A 17,532-nucleotide genomic window follows, 5' to 3' on the forward strand; every position below is an offset into this window, starting at 1 on the left:
AGACAACAGCAAGCCTGATATAGTTATTAATATTCCTAAAACATGGTCAGATGCAATTGGTTTTGGTCAGAGTATTGGAGAAATGGTAATCAGTTATCAAGATATCTGTTTAATATTATTATTTATATTATCACAGTGCCTAGGAGTAACCATCTGTTTTGCTGGATACATCTCTGATGCATTAATTTTATTCCCCCATTAACCTCCTAGGTTTGTGTTGGTTTTTTTTTTACCATTTTTCTAATTTTGTGACCACATGCTTGACTTGTAGTGGTTATCCTCTGGGGTTTGCTCCAGGATTGGTGGTTCTGGTTGGATACATCTTCAATATCAGTCCCCAGCTGACCACAAGTGATTGCTAGAGGAACCCTTCTTCCCTCAGAGTCAACTTAAAGATACCTAAGCACTGCCAGCTCCAAAGCACCTAAACCCTGCGAGGCTGGAGCCTTGTCCAGAGTCCAGGGAAATCAGTGAGCGTCCTGGAGCAGATCTCTGAGGGCGATGGACCATCGCTGAAATGCCCAATAGGGACTTCTTTGAAATGGCTGCTGTTGGGTCACTGACCTGGTCTGGCCTTTCAGAACTCTGGGGTCTCTGGCCGTTGCTGGCACAATAAAGGAGGTTCTTGTCTGATCTGTGTGGTTTTTGCCATATTTCTGTAAAGCTAGGACCTGAGCTCCCCGTTTTGCCCTGGGCCCAGCTTGGCAACGTGGGAAAGCGATTGCTGTCTAGGTCAGTCTTTATGGGAGTTTTATATGAATTTATGGACTAGTTTTGTGAGGCCGCAACTGTGATTACAGGTTTAATAATGCTTCACACAAACAAAATGTAATGGCTTCCATCAGTGTAAAACAGGAGCTTCCTGCGGGGAAACACCACTAAATGGGACTTCGTGGCAGGGGGACGGAGTTGGTTCTCTGCCAGCAGCAATCGGCACCACATAGACCTTGTGTGTTAACTCAATTATAGCACAGCGCCAGCAGCAGCTAGGCAGTTTGCTTTGAGCAATCGCTGCTCGCATGGCTCGGAGTCCATGAATTTAAATGTTACCCATCTGATCCATGGCTTTGGGTTGAGAAGGACTGGGATTGGCACGCTCACCTCAGTGCCTGGACTCAGAGCAATCTGACCTCCCCCACCCCTGGAAGAGCACAGTGTCTCGGTTCTGGTGGGACAGAGGTCTTTGCATGGTAGTGGGGCTTTCTGCAGTCAGTCGTTCATTTATAGGAGATGGCTGAAAGGAACACTCCTTAGCACCCCCTGTACAGTCTGTGCATTCAGTGCCTTACCAGCAGCAGGGCATTTCCCTCTTTTCTTCCAGTTTGCCAGAGGATCATATTCTCCTGTGCTCAATACATTTGAGTGCTGTCCTCACCTTGCCCTGCACTTCTGAGATCTTTTCCAGCCAGTCCCAGCAATCTGTCAAAGAAATCATGGCCTGTGATACTCCCTGCAACTTCTCTGGTGTTCAGCAAACCCTGGCCTCCTTGTCTAGCCATCTCCTGGCTACAAGTTGCCATCTATAATTGCTAAGAGGGGGAAAAGTTCTTTGTCTGTTCTGTGTGCATGCAGCTGCCACATTGGGGCACCTGTTGTATACACAGGTACTGATATTATTCTTTCGGATTTGTACTACGGTAGTGCCTAGGAGCCCCAGTCATGGATAAGGATGCCTTGGTGCCAGGCGCTGTACAAACACAAAACAAAAAGACAGTCCCTGCCCCAAAGAGCTTCCAGCATAGAAGGTGTTAAAGCAAGTGAGCATCTAACTGCAAAAGGCAGGTGATGGCATCTAGTAGTTAGAGCAGGGAATGGCCAGCACCATTTTCAAGCAAAAGTTTTATGTCTCCCTCAAGAGAATCTTTTGTGTGTGTGTGTGTGTAGGGTGGGGAGGGTTTGTGGTACTACATCCCCCCAAGAGTTACCCTCTCTGAGGCCCTGTGGGGGCATTTGCATGGGAGTGGGGAAAGGAGTGAACTCACGAGTCAAAGCACTCAGCCCGGCCCTCTAGCGTGAACTGGCAGGTAACTTCACAGCACCCATTGATTCCTCACTGCTTCACCTCCTCAGCCTGCTCCCTGATGAGACCCCACGTGCTTCTCAGCAGGCTAGAAATATGGAAGCAGCATTTTCACGTCACAACCCTTCTGGAACCCAGAAGTTCAGAGGCAGCCAAAAGGCTAAACCTGCCATTTCAAAGCAGAAAGTTTGGATTTGTTTTGGGTTTAATGCAAAAGTTTGAGGGGTTCTAATAATGATGATGAATACTTCAGGCTTGATTCTGCTCTCACATGACCCCAGTTTTCCTGGTGCATAATTGCATGGCATTGGATGGTGTCACTCCTGATTGGAGATCTCCCTAGAAGTGAAGTTTTAACTCAAACAGGAATTGCTGGATGAAATTCTGTGGCCCATGTTACACAGATGATCACATGCTCTCTTTTGGCCTCAAAATCTATGGATCTGTGATTTACACTGGTGCAAGTGAGCCCAGAATCTGGCTCAGTATGTTTCTCTAACCCCCTACCCCTGAGAATCTCGTAACACTTCACAAACATTAATGAATTTAGCCTCGTAACTTCTTGTGAGGTCTAGATTCTTGTCCCCATTTCAGAGATGGGGAAACAGAGGCACAGACCGGTGCATAGGCATGGGCTCAAGGTCACATAGCAAGCTATGGACGGAGTTGTGAATGCAACCCATGTCTCTTGCCCCGCTGACTGTACTTCCCTTGGACTAGCACAGAGCTGCTGAGTTTGAGAGACTCATTCAGATAAAAATGTCAATGAAATAGACAGGTGGTATTAGATTAATTCTTGTGTTGGACAAGACCAAACCCTCCTGCTTGTGGGAACGAAGGCAGACCTTGAGAGTGTAGTGCTGGAGTGAGACACAACAGCTGTGGTTCCATTCCCAGGTCTGCCACACATCTCCTGTGTGACCTTGGGAAAGTCACTTAGGCTATGTCTACACTTCTTTAGCTCAGGTTTGAGCCCAAGCCCCATTTCCGTCCACACACAAATCAGTTTGACTCAGGCCATGAAGTATTCATGACACACCTCAGAAGACCCTGATAGGGGGGTGGGTCAGAGCCTGACTCCTGCTTTCTAGGCAGTGAAGACATACCACTAAGTGTTAAATTTTCAAAAGCACCTAAGTGACTTAGGAGTCCAAGTCTCATATTCAGAAGTGATTTAGGAGTCTGAGTGCTGTTGACTATCAATGACACTTGGGCTCCTGCTCTCCTAAATCACTTTTGAGAATAGATAGAGGCTCCTAAATCACTTGGGCACTCTCCCAGCTATTGTCCTTAAACTCTCAATTGGCCATCTGTAAAGTGGGGACAATAATCTTTCCTTTATCTGTCCCATCTATTTAGACTGTAAACTATTTGGGTCAGGAACTGTCTCTTACTAGGTGGATATACAGCACCTAGCATGTTGGGGCCATAACCTCAGCTGGCGTTTCTCAGTGTTGCAGGAATAGAAAAAATATTACTAATCTTGCACTATTCCTGTGCTGTTATCTCTCCCATTTAAACAAAGGAAGCCTGAATACTAGTTTGTATATAAATGCTGCCATATTTGCTCTACTTTCTTTCTCCTCCTAAATAATTCCAGTGCCAACACGTGTTGAGTTCATGGATATATTGGGCTCCCTCTCAGGGGTCCTTTCATTGCTCTTCTCTCATGGGCTGTAAGCAGAAGAACTCCAGTCATCACCTCAACATTCTGCTTTCTGGAGAGTTCCCCAAACCCACCCGGTCTACACTCATAAAACCCCGAGTGACCAATGGTTGCTTAACTCTGCTTCTGACCCACCACCAAACCTGTGCATGCAGTGCCTGTTACTGAGCATTGCAATGTCTTCTGGTGTCTCCTCCAGGGCTTTGTGTCATGTATGGAAAAGTACAGAAGGAGTGGGCAGGAGCTGTACGCATCTTTACACAAAGATCATGTACAGGTAAGGGATTGAAGATCTCATAGTTTGTTTCTATCGTGAAAATGACATTTTTTAACTTCTCAGACTGCCCTGGCAATGCAATGTTGTGTCAGAGGTGAGATGTTGTCCCTACTGTATATACAGCCCGCAGAGTGCATGGTGAAAAATTCTGGCTCATGACTGGCTGAAAGCAGTCATGTGAGGAGTCAGTAATTTTCTATTTACCTCCTGTGTGAGTAACAGTACTGTGGAGTAGCATCAATCACCAATCAGATTGCACATCCCCAGGTCTGTCTGTCCTCAGGTACTCCTGGTTTCCAGTGGAGTAATTTAAAGACTACTCCAGATTTGGCTCTTCAGCAGTCAATAATAGTTTTCATGGAACTCAGCCTTACAGCCACTTAAATCCTACATGCAACTCTTTACTTCCCGATTGGTTCATCAGAGCTCAGTAAGCGCTTTATGCCCTGGAATTCTAATCTCATCTCCCCTTCAGAATCGTAGTTTAAAAGAAAACCCAACCCAGGTATACTTCAATTCAGGCTACAATGGAGAGATTGCCTCCTATTTCTGATGAGACATTTAGAATGTTTGTAACAGTATGGATCCTGTCTGTGTTTTGGTGAATGTCAACCTTTGCCATCACTGGAGATGCACACTGAGCAGGACAAGCACAGGTGCATTTCAGACGAAGTCAATATCTGTTATTTCATGTTGTTTAATATTTTATTGCAAAATAGTTTTGTTTCCTGTTTTACCTGGTGACTTTGTGTAATGGTGGGTTAAATATATTTGGTTGAGTATGGCTAGTCAGTGAAATGTGAATGATTCCATGTGATTCCAAGAGTTCCAATATTTAGCCTGGATCATGCAGAGTTCAGTGAGGATCACTATCTGCTGGACTGGCAGCACTCCTTCCTGCCATGCCTGGGGTTTCCATGGAGGGTTCCATCCCAGTCCTGACTGATCAGTGTCACTGGATCCATTGAGATCGCAGAGCTCGAACAGCTGAGGGTGGTCTGTGAAAGTGGAGCGTTATGAAGTGATCCAAGTGATTCTTTCCTACAGATGCTGCAGTGTGGTTACAGCAAAGCAGCGAAAGACTGGGCCATACTGGAGGAGCAGCTGTTCAACAGAGGTGGCCCGTGGGGAGCTGTATCAGGGCTGTCAGTCCCACAGTGGTGTCTCGATGGGTACGAGGGGCCTGCACGGATGCGGAAGAGGGTTCGGTGTGAGAGGGCCCATGGGGCAGTGATGCGAATGAGGAGCGAGGTAACAAGCTTTTGGATACGGTGTGCAAATTCTCTATCCTTATAATAATAAATAATAATTTATTATAGCTCAGTGGTTTGAGCATTGGCCTGCTAAACCCAGGGTTGTGAGTTCAATCCTTGAGGGGGCCACTTAGGGATCTGGGGCAAAAATCAGTACTTGGTCCTGCTAGTGAAGGTAGAGGGCTGGACTCGATGATCTTTCAAGGTTCCTTCCAGTTCTAGGAGATAGGTATATCTCCAATTATTATTATAAACTTTTGGATGTGGTGTGCAAATTCTCCATCCTTCCTTTCCCACTGGAATAATCCACAAATAGCACACTATGCATGTGGCTTTCTAATCCTCTCCCCTCAACTTGTTCTCCTTTCCTAGTACCATTGTCTTGACTCGCTGGGCCATGGTCCTCAAGGTTGGAAACTGTAGTGGTCTCTCGCTCTCAAGTGGAGAGGGAGGCCACTTCACCTCACTGTATTAGGCAATAACCTTTGGGCTCGGGTCTCGCAGCCAGGGTCGAGCCGCACGCAGTCTGTAGTTTGGTAGCCCCCTAGCAGGGGTAAACCAGCAGGAACAGTCTAGTTCTCTTGCCCCTTTGGACGGGGCGAGGCAGTGAGCAGTCTTTAGCTTGTAAGCTCTTGATTGGGGTGGAAAGCAATTAAGAGTTCAGGTTCTTGCCCTTTGGGGCGGAGCCCAGCAGGGAGCAGGCTTTAGCCTCAGCTTGTAGACTTAAGGCAGCCAGCAAACACGCAGTCTAGGGGCTCAGGTAGGGATGAGCACACACACAGTCTAGTGTCCTAGCATGATGGGTGGGGATGCTGCCGCCCCAGGAGTGGGATGGCAGGGGTAGGAGGATGCTGGCTTGCCTGACTCCACTGTGTCCCAGCCCAGGGCCCTCACAGTGGTGGCAGGCCCACCAATGGGGGCGGAGTGAGGGGGAGGAGAGCAAATGGGGGTCCCCCTGACCACTGCTGCGGTAGTGGTGGCCGGGAGCCCCAAGCCCTTTTAAATTGCCTGGGCGGGCCACAGGGCTCCTAGGCATGCACAGGGTGCTACCGGTGGTGGCAAAGGCAGCCTGGTGGGCATGTGGAAGCACCAGCTGGCGCAGGCACAGCACCGCACACACACACACTTCAGTGAATGCTATTGTCACTTCACATATTTGTATCTTAAAATATCTAACAATATTCAGGAAAGCATCTTTGGCTATGATGTTGTCAGGCAGTTCAGTATACCACTATCAATAAGGCTGGTCTCTGTCCAATGAAACAAAGCCCCACATTCAGCACATGCATACAAATGTCTTTTCCTCTCAGGATCAGATAAAGTCCAATATTTTTCCTTGCAATAAAAATTTGTGTTGCATGATTTATTTCAACTTCCTCTTCCATAGCATATATACTGTATGTGGACCTTCATATCCTATAAAAATTAATTTAATACCAGGTAGTTGAAGGCTGCTATCAAATCCCCTCTCATTCTTCTGTTCTGCAGACTAAATAAGCCCAGTTCTCTTTGCCTCTCTTCCTAAGTCATGTGCCCCAGCCCCCTGATCATTTTCATTGCCCTCTGCTGGACTCTCTCCAGTTTCATTCCGTAATGTATTTATTTAATTTAAACATATAATTCATAATAACAAATTCTACAGCTTATATTTAGGCTCACAATCTGTTTAATACTAGCGCTGTAACTGGAAAAAAAATTAACTACATCAAGCAATGCCACAACTTACGTACATTGGGTTCTAATGTGTTATCAACAGGATAAAAAGTAGTGTCATAAACCTCAGCCATCCCTTGCTAGGGGGCCCATTGACTGTTCTGCTCTGGGGCCCGGAATTGCTGTCAGCGGACCTGAGTGGTGGAATGGTCCGCCATTGGGTCAGTAGGGATCCAGCTACAACACACTATCCTAGAGTCAGTCAGCCAGCATCTTAGCCGGACAGTTGTCGGCTGCCCCTGGGCTACTTCCTACCTCCCTAGGGTTTGGTACGTCTGTAATCCGCAGGTCTGCTGGATTCTCTGGGTACACAGTGGATGGCAGTCCCAGCAACTTCTCTTCAGGGTCAGTCTCCTCCGGGGGCAGGGTGCTGCAGAGCCTAGATTCAGCTCCTACGTGCTGCAGCAAAGTGGAGGCATCGTCTCCTTTTCTGACTCCCACTCAACTGAACTGCAGGACCCTTCTTTTATACTTCCTGTCTCTCCCCCCACCCCCCAGTACTTCTGGTGAGGGGGCGGGGCAGGTTTGGCTCTGCCCCCCAGGGGGCGTTTAGTGGTCCTTCGCTCCCAAATCCAGAGGGAGGCCATTACACCTCTCTACAGAAACCCATTGAGATTTGCCATTTTTGAGGGGTTTAGAGAGGCTGCTACATTTTTAGTAGTGGTGGAATGATTGACCTTCATGGTACACTAGCCACACTCCTGCCTAGTCAGATCTCACAAATAGACAGGTTTTCTTTCTCTCTGCAGTATCCTAGAATTATAGCATGCCCTCCTGGTGGCATTTTGTATCCTGAAGTCCCATGTGGAGAAAGTTATTCTGCCACCATGGGCTTCAGTGCATCAGACTGACTGTCCTGCTGGAACTGGACAGTGATCAAATGAGTCTTGCTTGTGGAATTAGAGTAGTCTGAGCCAGGAGTCCAACTATTTTATCTTGTTTTTGTTATTGCCCATCACTGTAGGATTTGAGCGCCAGCTCCTATCAGCAAGAAGCAGAAGGACTTAGCCTGAGTATCTCTGAATATTCGCTTCTCCAGTCTTTGTGATTTACAAATGGCGCTCCAATTCTGCAGACCTTTCATAGAGTAGAATATGACTTTGTCCTGGAATTGGCACTGTTCGGGCGTCAGCAATGAGGTCCTGCTTTTAGGAAGAGCGTGGGCCTTTCCCCCTTTGATTGTAGCACATGAATGTTTATTTTTATGTTGTTTTGGTCCTTTGGGATCCCCTCCAATGCATTCTTTGCAGCTCAGCTCTGAGTCTGCAATCTGTGCCGCAGCTTGGTGTTGGGGTCTGTTGCCAGGCTGCATATTCCATTCTAGTGATGGCTGTTTTCTCTTCAGGTTCACGAAGCTACCCCAATTCAAGAAGAAAATCAAGGTAACATTTAAACTGATCTATAGAAGAAAATGAACTTGTAGGTCCAAACTTTGAGCTGAAGTAAGCAGTTGCGACTCCAGGTCTGAATTTGGCCTGGGGATTGTAATATGGTGGCAAGTCTAGCTTACCGCTGTCTAAAGTGATCTGAATTTTTTTAGGATAAAATTGAAGGTATCATTACACATAGCACTTAACCAGATGCTGATTTAATTACTGTCCTGTGTCCAGTGGGAGAAAGAAGAAGCCAAAAACTTACCATAAAATCACCTCATGGAGAGGACTGGGAAGCACTTGCCTTTAAGTGATGTGTGCTCAGCAGTTAACTGTTGTTTGCTGAATGTTTACCTTCTACAGCAGCATCTTCTGTGTTGCGCCCACTACTTCTCCATCCTCTGCTGCATGCCATGAGACACCCCTTTAAGACATCATTTGAAAAGAAATGAACAGGGCACTAATTGGCTCAGGGAATGATAAGAGATTGTGACTTTCAAAGAGCTGGAGAAAAAAGGGGGGTAAAAATCCCTTTTTCTTTTCTTTCTTTTTTTTTTAAATTTCAAAGCTTTTCTCCAAAAAGAACAGGAATACTTGTGGGACCTTAGAGACTAACAAATTTAAGTGGCTTATAGCCGACGAAAGCTTATGGTCAAATAAATTTGTTAGTCTCTGAGGTGCAACAAGTACTCCTGTTCTTTTTGCGGATACAGACTAACACGGCTGCTACTCTGAAAGTTGTTTCTGTTTCCCTGGGTTCAAAATGGAGCCATTTTTTCATTTGTTTCTAAACTGTCGACATTTTTTCCAAATTTTTGTTTCCCCAAGCCTTGGTTTTTCAGTCAGTACAGAAGACGTTTGGATAAAAAAAATTGCAAAAAATGAAATAATGTGAAAAAGTCACCACAAATTTTGTTTTAGGAAGAAATTCCATTTTGGAGTGTAAAAACTTTTGGTTTGATATATTTCAGCCAACACTGTGGAGTTCAGCTTCCCGTGTTGCTGCACTGGGGGAAACCTTTAGTGTACGTTGGTGAAACTGTTATTATGATAGGGCATAGCTACCAACTGAGAACAGGGCCCCTTTGTGCTAGGTACTGTACAGAGTACTAAATAGCCACTGCTCTGAGGAGCCTACAGTCTAAATAGAGAAGGCAGGTAAAGGGTAGGGGAAAGGGATATAATATACACACAGAGCATGTCTGCACTGCATGAGTGTCTACACAGCACTACCTGAACTCCCAACATTCTGTTGCAGCATGCGCTGGGCTCCATGAGTGTCCCCAGGATATTACAATTGCCACTTCTTCCTAGTTTCATCTGAGCAGCCTCTTGTTTGATTTTATTTTAGTTCTTCTAGTATCAGCCAGAGCTAGTATGAACATGGAAATAAATATGTTTGTTCAGTATTTTCCAATCTTCAGCTATTATCGGAGCTCAGTTTTGAGTTATGGTTGAATGTTGGGGTCAGTTTCTAGTTAGTCCTTCCCTAGCAATTAACAGATTTCACTTCTCTCTTGCCTAGTTTAACCGTTGGAGGGAGGCAGGGTTGGCAAATAAATAATGCCGTTTCCCTAGGCAGAACAGATTGGGTGAAAGTCTAATGTTGCTGTTCGTGGCATCCGTCTGCCACTAAAACTGCAATCTCCTTTATATTGATGTAGAAGAGCCGATGCTAAATGGAGCAGAAAGGGAGATGGATGAGAGGCGAATGGATTGTAACCAGCTGACATTCTTCCCTGCCCTACATGAAAGTTTCCACTCAGAAGACTTCTTGGAACTGTGTGTGGAAAGACAAATTATCCTGCAGGAATTCGCTGAGAGTGAAAAGGTACCGCCTGACAAACCAGGAAGATCTTTGTGGGGCAGGAGGCACTTTGTGGTGGTGGAGCTGGGCATGGACAGTGGGTGTTAGGGGACTTGGGAACAGTCTATAATAGCACCATTGTTGATGTTCTTTTATTTGTATTCCTGGGAGTGCCCACAATTTACTAGACACTGTCCAGCAGCTGAGAGATAGAAGAAGTCAGCGTTAGCTCCTGACATGCTACATTCAAATTCCTTAAGATTCCTCCCCTGATTCCTCACTGCCAGAAACCTTTCCTAGTTCCCAGTGCAGTGTCCTGCACTTGACTCACTCCCCGGCTGCCCTGGGACATGCCAGTTCTGTACAGGGAACATTTCATTGCTTCCATAACTGCTGTTTGAAATGATGGTCAAATCCTGTCACTTCTCTTCTCTGCTGCTCCAAGAGGAGATGTCTTTAATGCCCTCAGCCAGCCCTCCCCTGCTCTTCTTCCTCCCCTGGGCATGCTGGAGCAGACTCCTACCCTCTGAGCTCACACACAGCCTCCCTGCCCCCTCCCTACCTGTGTCCCTCATCTGGCCACATCAGTGCTGGTGCCTCCTGGATCCCACTCTCACCATGCTGCCCTTCCCCATTATGCCTCCTAGAACTGGGGAGAGGGCAGGACCCAGCAATGTGGCCCATACACTAAACATGAGGAGTCCCGAGAAGGGGCAGATGAGGCAGAATTGGCTCCTCTCAGTACCCCCAACCTACCCCCTCCGCAATCAGAGACCCTCACTTCTCTCCATTAGATGATTCCCATGATAGCCATTGTCAAACCCTAAGAGAAGGACTAGTTCTTGTTTTTGGAAAGAGATAGGGATTAGCCATTTTCCAGGGAGTTCCGAGAGACCCTACACATTTAGTAGCTATGCCCTATACATGCTGCTTTCCAGTGGGTTTTCTCCTGGCATTTGGCCCTTCAGTGTGGGACACCCAGCAGCTTGCATTCATCAAACAGTGAAAGCCACTCATGAAAAATATGATTTTACATTCTCCGTGATCAAAATGTTCCACTTTGGAGGCTGTATATGGATATAGATTAGAGTTGGCTGGGAATTTGCCATTGGAATGATTTTCTGATGGAAAACATTCTTTTCACACCTTCAAAACTTCCCTGGGGGAGCATTTCAGTTTTACTGAAAAAGCCTCATTTTCCATCGAGACAATTGAAACTATGGATCCCCGGCTGCCCACCTGAGGAAAGTAAAGTTGATGACAGCCTTCCATTTTGGTTCTTCTGAAACTGAATTTTCTGGAAATCGCTTCCCCTTCAAAAAATCAGATTTGACTTTTCATCTTCATTCAGGATGTAAAAATGTTCAAAACAGCAGAATTGTCTGTGGGAAGGGATTTTCCATTTGCTGGCCGGGAGAGAGGGAGAGAGAGAGCTTTTATGTTTTTTGTGTAGATTTTCATGGCACTTTCCCAACAAACAGTAGTCACGTTCTGTCTCTCCAGTGCACTGGCTCCCTGTCCTATTTGAGCTATAGATACCGTGTACAATGAGGTGCCATAATTAAATATCCCCCACCCCCAGCAGAAGGGGAAGGGGATGAAAATGTAAAACATGTTTTCCATGCCTTGTCCTAATCTCAGTTGGAGGCTTCAGGCTCTCGCTCTCCTCCATGTAACTCCATGGGAAGCCATCAGAAATGCCAGACGTTTTCCTCCAGCAGCAGTCACTGCATCGCCAAGCTGACAGAGTATTAAAAAAAGCAGTAGGGGGTGACATTAGCTGTCCTGTGCTACTTAGTACGCTGCGGTCCTGCCTTGTAAATGGCTGCCTCGTGAGCTGTTTGCGCTCTAACCATGCAAGTGGAACTGGCTTACTTACTGTATTGCAGAGAGATGTCACTGCAATGCCTTGGCAGCTAGGAGATTGATTTGCTCCAGCGCAGGGTTGCAGCGGATCTGGAAAGCACCTGAGTATTTTATAACGTTACATGAATTTGTTACTGTGGCACAATCAAAGAGAAACCTTTGTAACATCGTCAACTACACAGCCTCACTTTACACACAGCAGCAAATTCTCTGCTGGTGTGTGACATCACTGAAGTCCGTGACATTACACTGGTAGAGCATTTAGCTGCACTCGCTGCAGGTGAGTAACACAGTCAGCAATTTGCTCATGCCAGCTCCACCTAGCCCCAGACTAGCAGGCATTTGCTGTGTGCTGGGACCTGATTTGAAAGCCATATTGCACTGCCAAAGGATAAGATGTCTTACGTGCCATCACTGTCACCTGCCCCCCCTTGGATGCACAGAGGAGGAGGTGGCATAGGCCTGCCTGAATGCTCACACACCCCTCTGAGCTGCTTGCGGAGACTGAGTCTGAATGCAAGGAAGTGAGAGCAGGCTCAATGCAGTGGCCACTTTCCCCTTAGTAAGAGATGGGGGAGAGGTGGGTCAGTGGAGGAAGTTTTTGCTGCACCCACTTCCCTTTTCCTCTGATGCAAGTAGAGCCCCGCACAAGCAGGGAGTAGCTGCACCCTTTGGAGGATTGCAGAAAATTACTTGCTCTCTGTGAGTGCAATAGGGAGCAATGAAGGAATTGTGCCGCTTTCATTACCCAGGGCCGGGAGTTAGATCTCAGTCTCATCCTCACAACAGATGAAATTGGCACTATAGTTATAGAGGGGTGGGGAGGGGGACAAAGTGTAGGGTTTTTCTATATGTTGGAGTAAGCGTGTGTAATGTGCTGGAATGTGTGTGTTCCGTATCTGAATCTCTGTGCAAAGTATGTAGGGGAGACGGAGCATTAGGCAGCGTGTATATACACACTCTGAGGCTGTGTGTAGGTTGGCTATGAGGGAAGGCAGTGTGTGTGTGTGTGTGTGTGTGTGTGTGTGTGACAAGACATGTTAGGTGGTGTGTGCGTATATAGAATATACTCAGACTGTGTGTAGGTTGGTTGTGAGAGAAGGCTGTGTGTGGGAGGCGGGGGTGTTAGGCCGTGTGTGTATATACAATATGCTGAGGCTGTGTGTCGGTTAGCTGTGAGGGAAGGCTGTGTGTAGGGGGGATGGAGGTCCTAGGTTGTGTGTGTGTGTGTGTGTGTGTGTGTGTGTGTATATATATACACAGCCTTATGTGTATATATATATATATATATGCTGAGACTGTGTAGGAAGGCTGTAAGAGAAGGCTGTGTGTTGGTGACAGGGGTGTTAGGTTGTGTGTCTATATACAGTATACTGAGGCTGTGTGCCAGAAGGCTGTGTATGTGGGAGAGGGGGGTGTTAGGTTGTGTGTGTATATACAGTATACTGAGGCTGTTTGTAAAATGGTTCAGAGAGAAGGATGTGTGTGCGCAACAGGGAGTGTTGTGCAAAATGTGTTTGTGCATATTGTTTGGTTGATGCAAGAGAAACACAACGTGAGCACACCCCTGCCTATTCTGCCTAGGCCAACCCTTTAATAACCCTGGCTCACCAGATGAGCAGGGGAGATTTGATTCTTGTACACATGTCAGGTTCACATCTGCAGCCTGAGCCTCCCTGCTGCAGAATGTTTCCCTACTCGTGCCAGGGTATTAATATGTTGTTTGTGTGCCCAGACTGAGGAGGAGCAGCAGCACAGCTTTGCTGACCAGGACAATCCAGGGGGTGGTTTCTCTTTGGTGGAGAGATTGTGAATTTTGGAGAAAATAAGCCATCAGCTACCAGCAAGTTACCTGAGACCATAAGCAATTCAAGCGCCAGCAGGTAATGTGTCTGGTTACCAAGAGGCCTGCAGCCTAGCAATGATTAGGCACCAGGCCCTTCCTTGAAGGGGGAGCTGAAGGTGCCAAGGACAATAGAAGCAGGTAGCAGAAATCAGGGAGCAGGACACATAGTTGTAGAAAAGGAGTTAGTCAGTCAGGGCATCCCTTCTGGAGGGGAACTGACATGAGGTCATCGAGGGCGCTGATACTTGGGGCAAATAGGGCTGGTCTGCATATGCTTCAATGCTGCTAGTGTTCCTGGCTACACCAGCCCTGTCACAGGGACTTGCCAGTTCCGTGTGGTACCGACACAGTCAGTTTTCACAAGGGCACCATTATGAGCTACCACAGCACAGGGACACAGCTGTGGAGGGTTTGCACAGTATTGAAATACACTGGAGACAGAAAGCCGGACTAGTGATCAGATCAGGGAATTGGAAAGGAAGATACCTAGGTTCAGTCCCTGGCCTGGAGAAAGTCATGTCTTGCCCCTTACCTCAGTTTTCTCATCTGTAAAATGGGGATACCAAAGGCCATCCACATCACAAGGGAGGGGCAGGGTTGAGTGTTAATCAATGTATGCAGAATACATTGAGGTCCTCAGACAGCAGGAGCTAGAGATGGGCAAAATTGTTGTATGAGCTTATTTTCTTCACTGTCAAATCACGGCTGGCTCTGTGTGTGTCTCGCTGGGTTGGTAGAGGAGCCATGAGACCCTTCCTCCACCAGCACTGGTGCACAAGAGGTAGCTGGAGTCTGGGTGGCTGGGCTAATAGCGCAAGGGATAGGGGTTCACTAGCTTGGACAGGAATGCTCACCACGCCAGTGTGCTAGCCATGGCTATGACAATGCAGAAGAACACCAAGACATGGTCCATGGTGCCACTTGTGGCCTCTGATGGCATTTTGCCTTGTAGACTCTCCCTCCAGCACTGCAGCAGCTTATGGAGCCATTCCTATGCCCTGAATCTCTGCAGAGCTCCTCACTCCCCTGCCCCCCCCCCCACGATCTTGGACAGCCATCCCGAGAGCCCTGTCTCTTAGCACAGCAGCTCTGTGAGTCTTACTCATAGCAAGAGTGGTCAAGGCTGAGGAGGGGTCAATAGCAAGAATGGTCAAGGCTGAGGAGGGGTCAATAGCAAGACATCTAGCCCAGGGGATGTGACCAAGGTTATTACTGAGTGGCTAAGAGGCATGAAGTCAAGGGAACTGGCTGAAGGGGAAATTTAAGGGCTCAGCTGGCTGGATACAGGCACAGAAATCAAAGCTAGCGCATGGCCTCGGGTTTCTACGGCCATACATGGGAGTGGGACCTGGAATTAGGTGGGATAAGCACAACTGCATGTGTTTTGCAACATGTTTTTTTTTTCACCCTGTGTACAACACCTTCCCTAACAGAAGTGAGCAGTGCTTAGGAAGTCAGCCAAGCGAGACAGCATGCCCCCCTTAGTCGATGGTTTCTGTTCTAGTGTGTGTGAGCAGTGCTGGGAGGGAGCCCAGCAACCGTCAGCACCGAACTTCATTACATTTTGTGTCCTGGGCTTTCCCGAGGACTCCTGTCTTACAAGGTGAATGGGAAGAACTGTGTGCATGGGTGAGATCCCTCCCCAGGGTAACTGCATTGACTTCACCGGAGTCATGGCAGCAATTAATTTGACTGAACCCCAGTACTTGTGATGGCTCAGACACAGATGAACTTCAGACCTGTGCCCCTAGTACTAAACACGGGGTCAAATAGATTTCACTTCCTTTAGTGGTGGACAGACGAGGTGCTTGAAGCAGCCACATACCACTGTCTGGAGCTAGTAGGGCCTTAAATGGCCTACGACCTTCTTAACTGACGGAGCACCTTTCCTCATGCCATGCTGCCACAGCTGATGTGCTCCAGCTGGAGTTCTTTGGCATATAGGGGAAGGGAGCTGCTGGCAGGAGAGGCCCTTAACCCTGGCAGTCACCTCCCTGCCTCTGAATTTGCTGGCCTTCTGGGCACAATGCAAAGCCTGTCTTTCTGGGTGTGGGTGAGTGAGGTCTGTTTGGAAAATGTACAAGATGAGATTTGGATTTGCTCTGTAAAATGTTTTGCCCCCTGGTGGTTATGTGTGGGGTGTGTGGAGAACTTGTTGATCTGATGGTTTTGTGGTTTTTGTTTGTTTGTCTGTTTTGTTTTTTTTTGGCATCATACTTGCAGCTGAGAGGAAAGGCTCACAGGGCCAGATTATCCCACTGAAATCTATTGGAGTTAGACTAACCTGCTCCAGAGCTATTGGAAATCACATTGAGTGCCTATCTTACTCTAAGCTCCTAACTGGGAGAGCTGATGGTTGGAAAAGTGCCGTTCCGTTGAAATGGATACTTGTTGTGGGTGTGTGTCCATTCTGACATTTTGTTTTGGAAAAAACCCCAAACCCGAAAAGAAGGATTCTGAGACTTTCAGAACATCCTGTTTCAATGTTTTTAGAATGGAATGTCTTGATTTTTTTATTTTGAAATGATGTTTCATTTGACACGTATCTTCTCTTTATAAAAAAAAATTGAAAAGTCAAAAACGAAATGTTTTGATTGAATTGAAAGAAATTGTTTTCAAACCTTTTGTCTCCTTCGAAATTGAATTTTTTTGTCTTTTTCTTCCAATTTGAAATGAAAAAAAATTAAAATGCCAAATTTCCTGTGACACTGAGATTCCAGTTCCTTACCAAATAGATTCATTTTTTAAAAAAAAAGTAGCAAACCCTTTACCCTCTAGATGGTATCTGCTTTAATTCCTTTCCTGCATCTGAATGAGTGGAACAATCTGTAGTTGCCTTGCTTTAGGCAATATCTTAGAAGGTAATTATTCAATTATTTTATGTCACCTTTGCATCATTGATTAATGATTCTAGCAACCAGTGAACTCGATTCTGTTCTGAAAAAAGGGGAAAGTTTATTTAATCTATGTTAATTTCAGGTTGGCTGGTACTTCATTAGATTGGGGCCCTGTAGGTACAGGAATGGGTACACTTCTTCATTGTTAGATCTTTGTTACTCGGCGGGAATGAAATTTGCTTCAAGTTCAGACTGGGAAGAAATACCTCAGCCCAGGGCTTCATTTATTTTTAACAACATGGAAATATATTTTGCTGGAGGGCAGTGGTTGTTTTAAAAGAAGTGGATTTAGCGCTGGTGACGGGTATTAGATTGACAGTGCCGGAGGCAGGGTGCTTCTGTTCATTCACAGCACCAGCCTACATATGAGAGAGATTCCCTGCCACCACAGCCCCACCTTGGATGGACTCCTCCAGAGGCCGTGCCAAACCACTCCCATGAGCACCAGTAGGACCTACTCTTGTGTACATTCCCCCCCATGATCACAACTAGGTGTTCTGAATAGTTAGGTTGGGAATAGCTTGGAGGCCATAGAGCTGCAGCATTCCCACTATGCCGCAAACCACTGGGGCAGGTCTGTTGTGCTGATCTTCTGCAGACCAAGCCCCCCATCTTCACACAGTTCTGATTGTATCAGTTTGTAACAGAGCTCCAAGTGAGTCTAGTTATTAACCCCATGTTGCCCACAGGGCTATGTCAAGGTCATGGAATGGAGCACTCTTGAGGGGTTCCAACCCTTTCAACACTGTTGCTCAGATCCTCCTAGGCCAGTTTTGCAGCTGATGACCCCTGCTGGCCTCTACTCCTGTCCCAT

General features: G+C 46.7%; 1 protein-coding gene across 4 annotated transcripts in view; it reads left to right on the forward strand.

Annotated features, from left to right (window-relative positions):
- Window positions 1-17,532, forward strand: part of WDFY4 (WDFY family member 4) — a 257,556-nt gene that overhangs the window by 152,008 nt on the left and 88,016 nt on the right. For 3 of the 4 annotated variants that reach the window (XM_050959877.1, XM_050959875.1, XM_050959878.1), the window contains 4 exons: window positions 3,886-3,963; window positions 5,011-5,214; window positions 8,275-8,311; window positions 9,967-10,133. In XM_050959877.1, coding sequence (XP_050815834.1) covers window positions 3,886-3,963; window positions 5,011-5,214; window positions 8,275-8,311; window positions 9,967-10,133 — 486 coding nt within the window. The remainder of the gene's footprint in view (window positions 1-3,885; window positions 3,964-5,010; window positions 5,215-8,274; window positions 8,312-9,966; window positions 10,134-17,532) is intronic. The other variant, XM_050959876.1, reaches the window with a different exon arrangement.

The sequence above is a fragment of the Gopherus flavomarginatus genome, chromosome 6, assembly GCF_025201925.1.
Source record: "Gopherus flavomarginatus isolate rGopFla2 chromosome 6, rGopFla2.mat.asm, whole genome shotgun sequence".
In the NCBI taxonomy this organism is placed as follows: domain Eukaryota; kingdom Metazoa; phylum Chordata; order Testudines; family Testudinidae; genus Gopherus; species Gopherus flavomarginatus.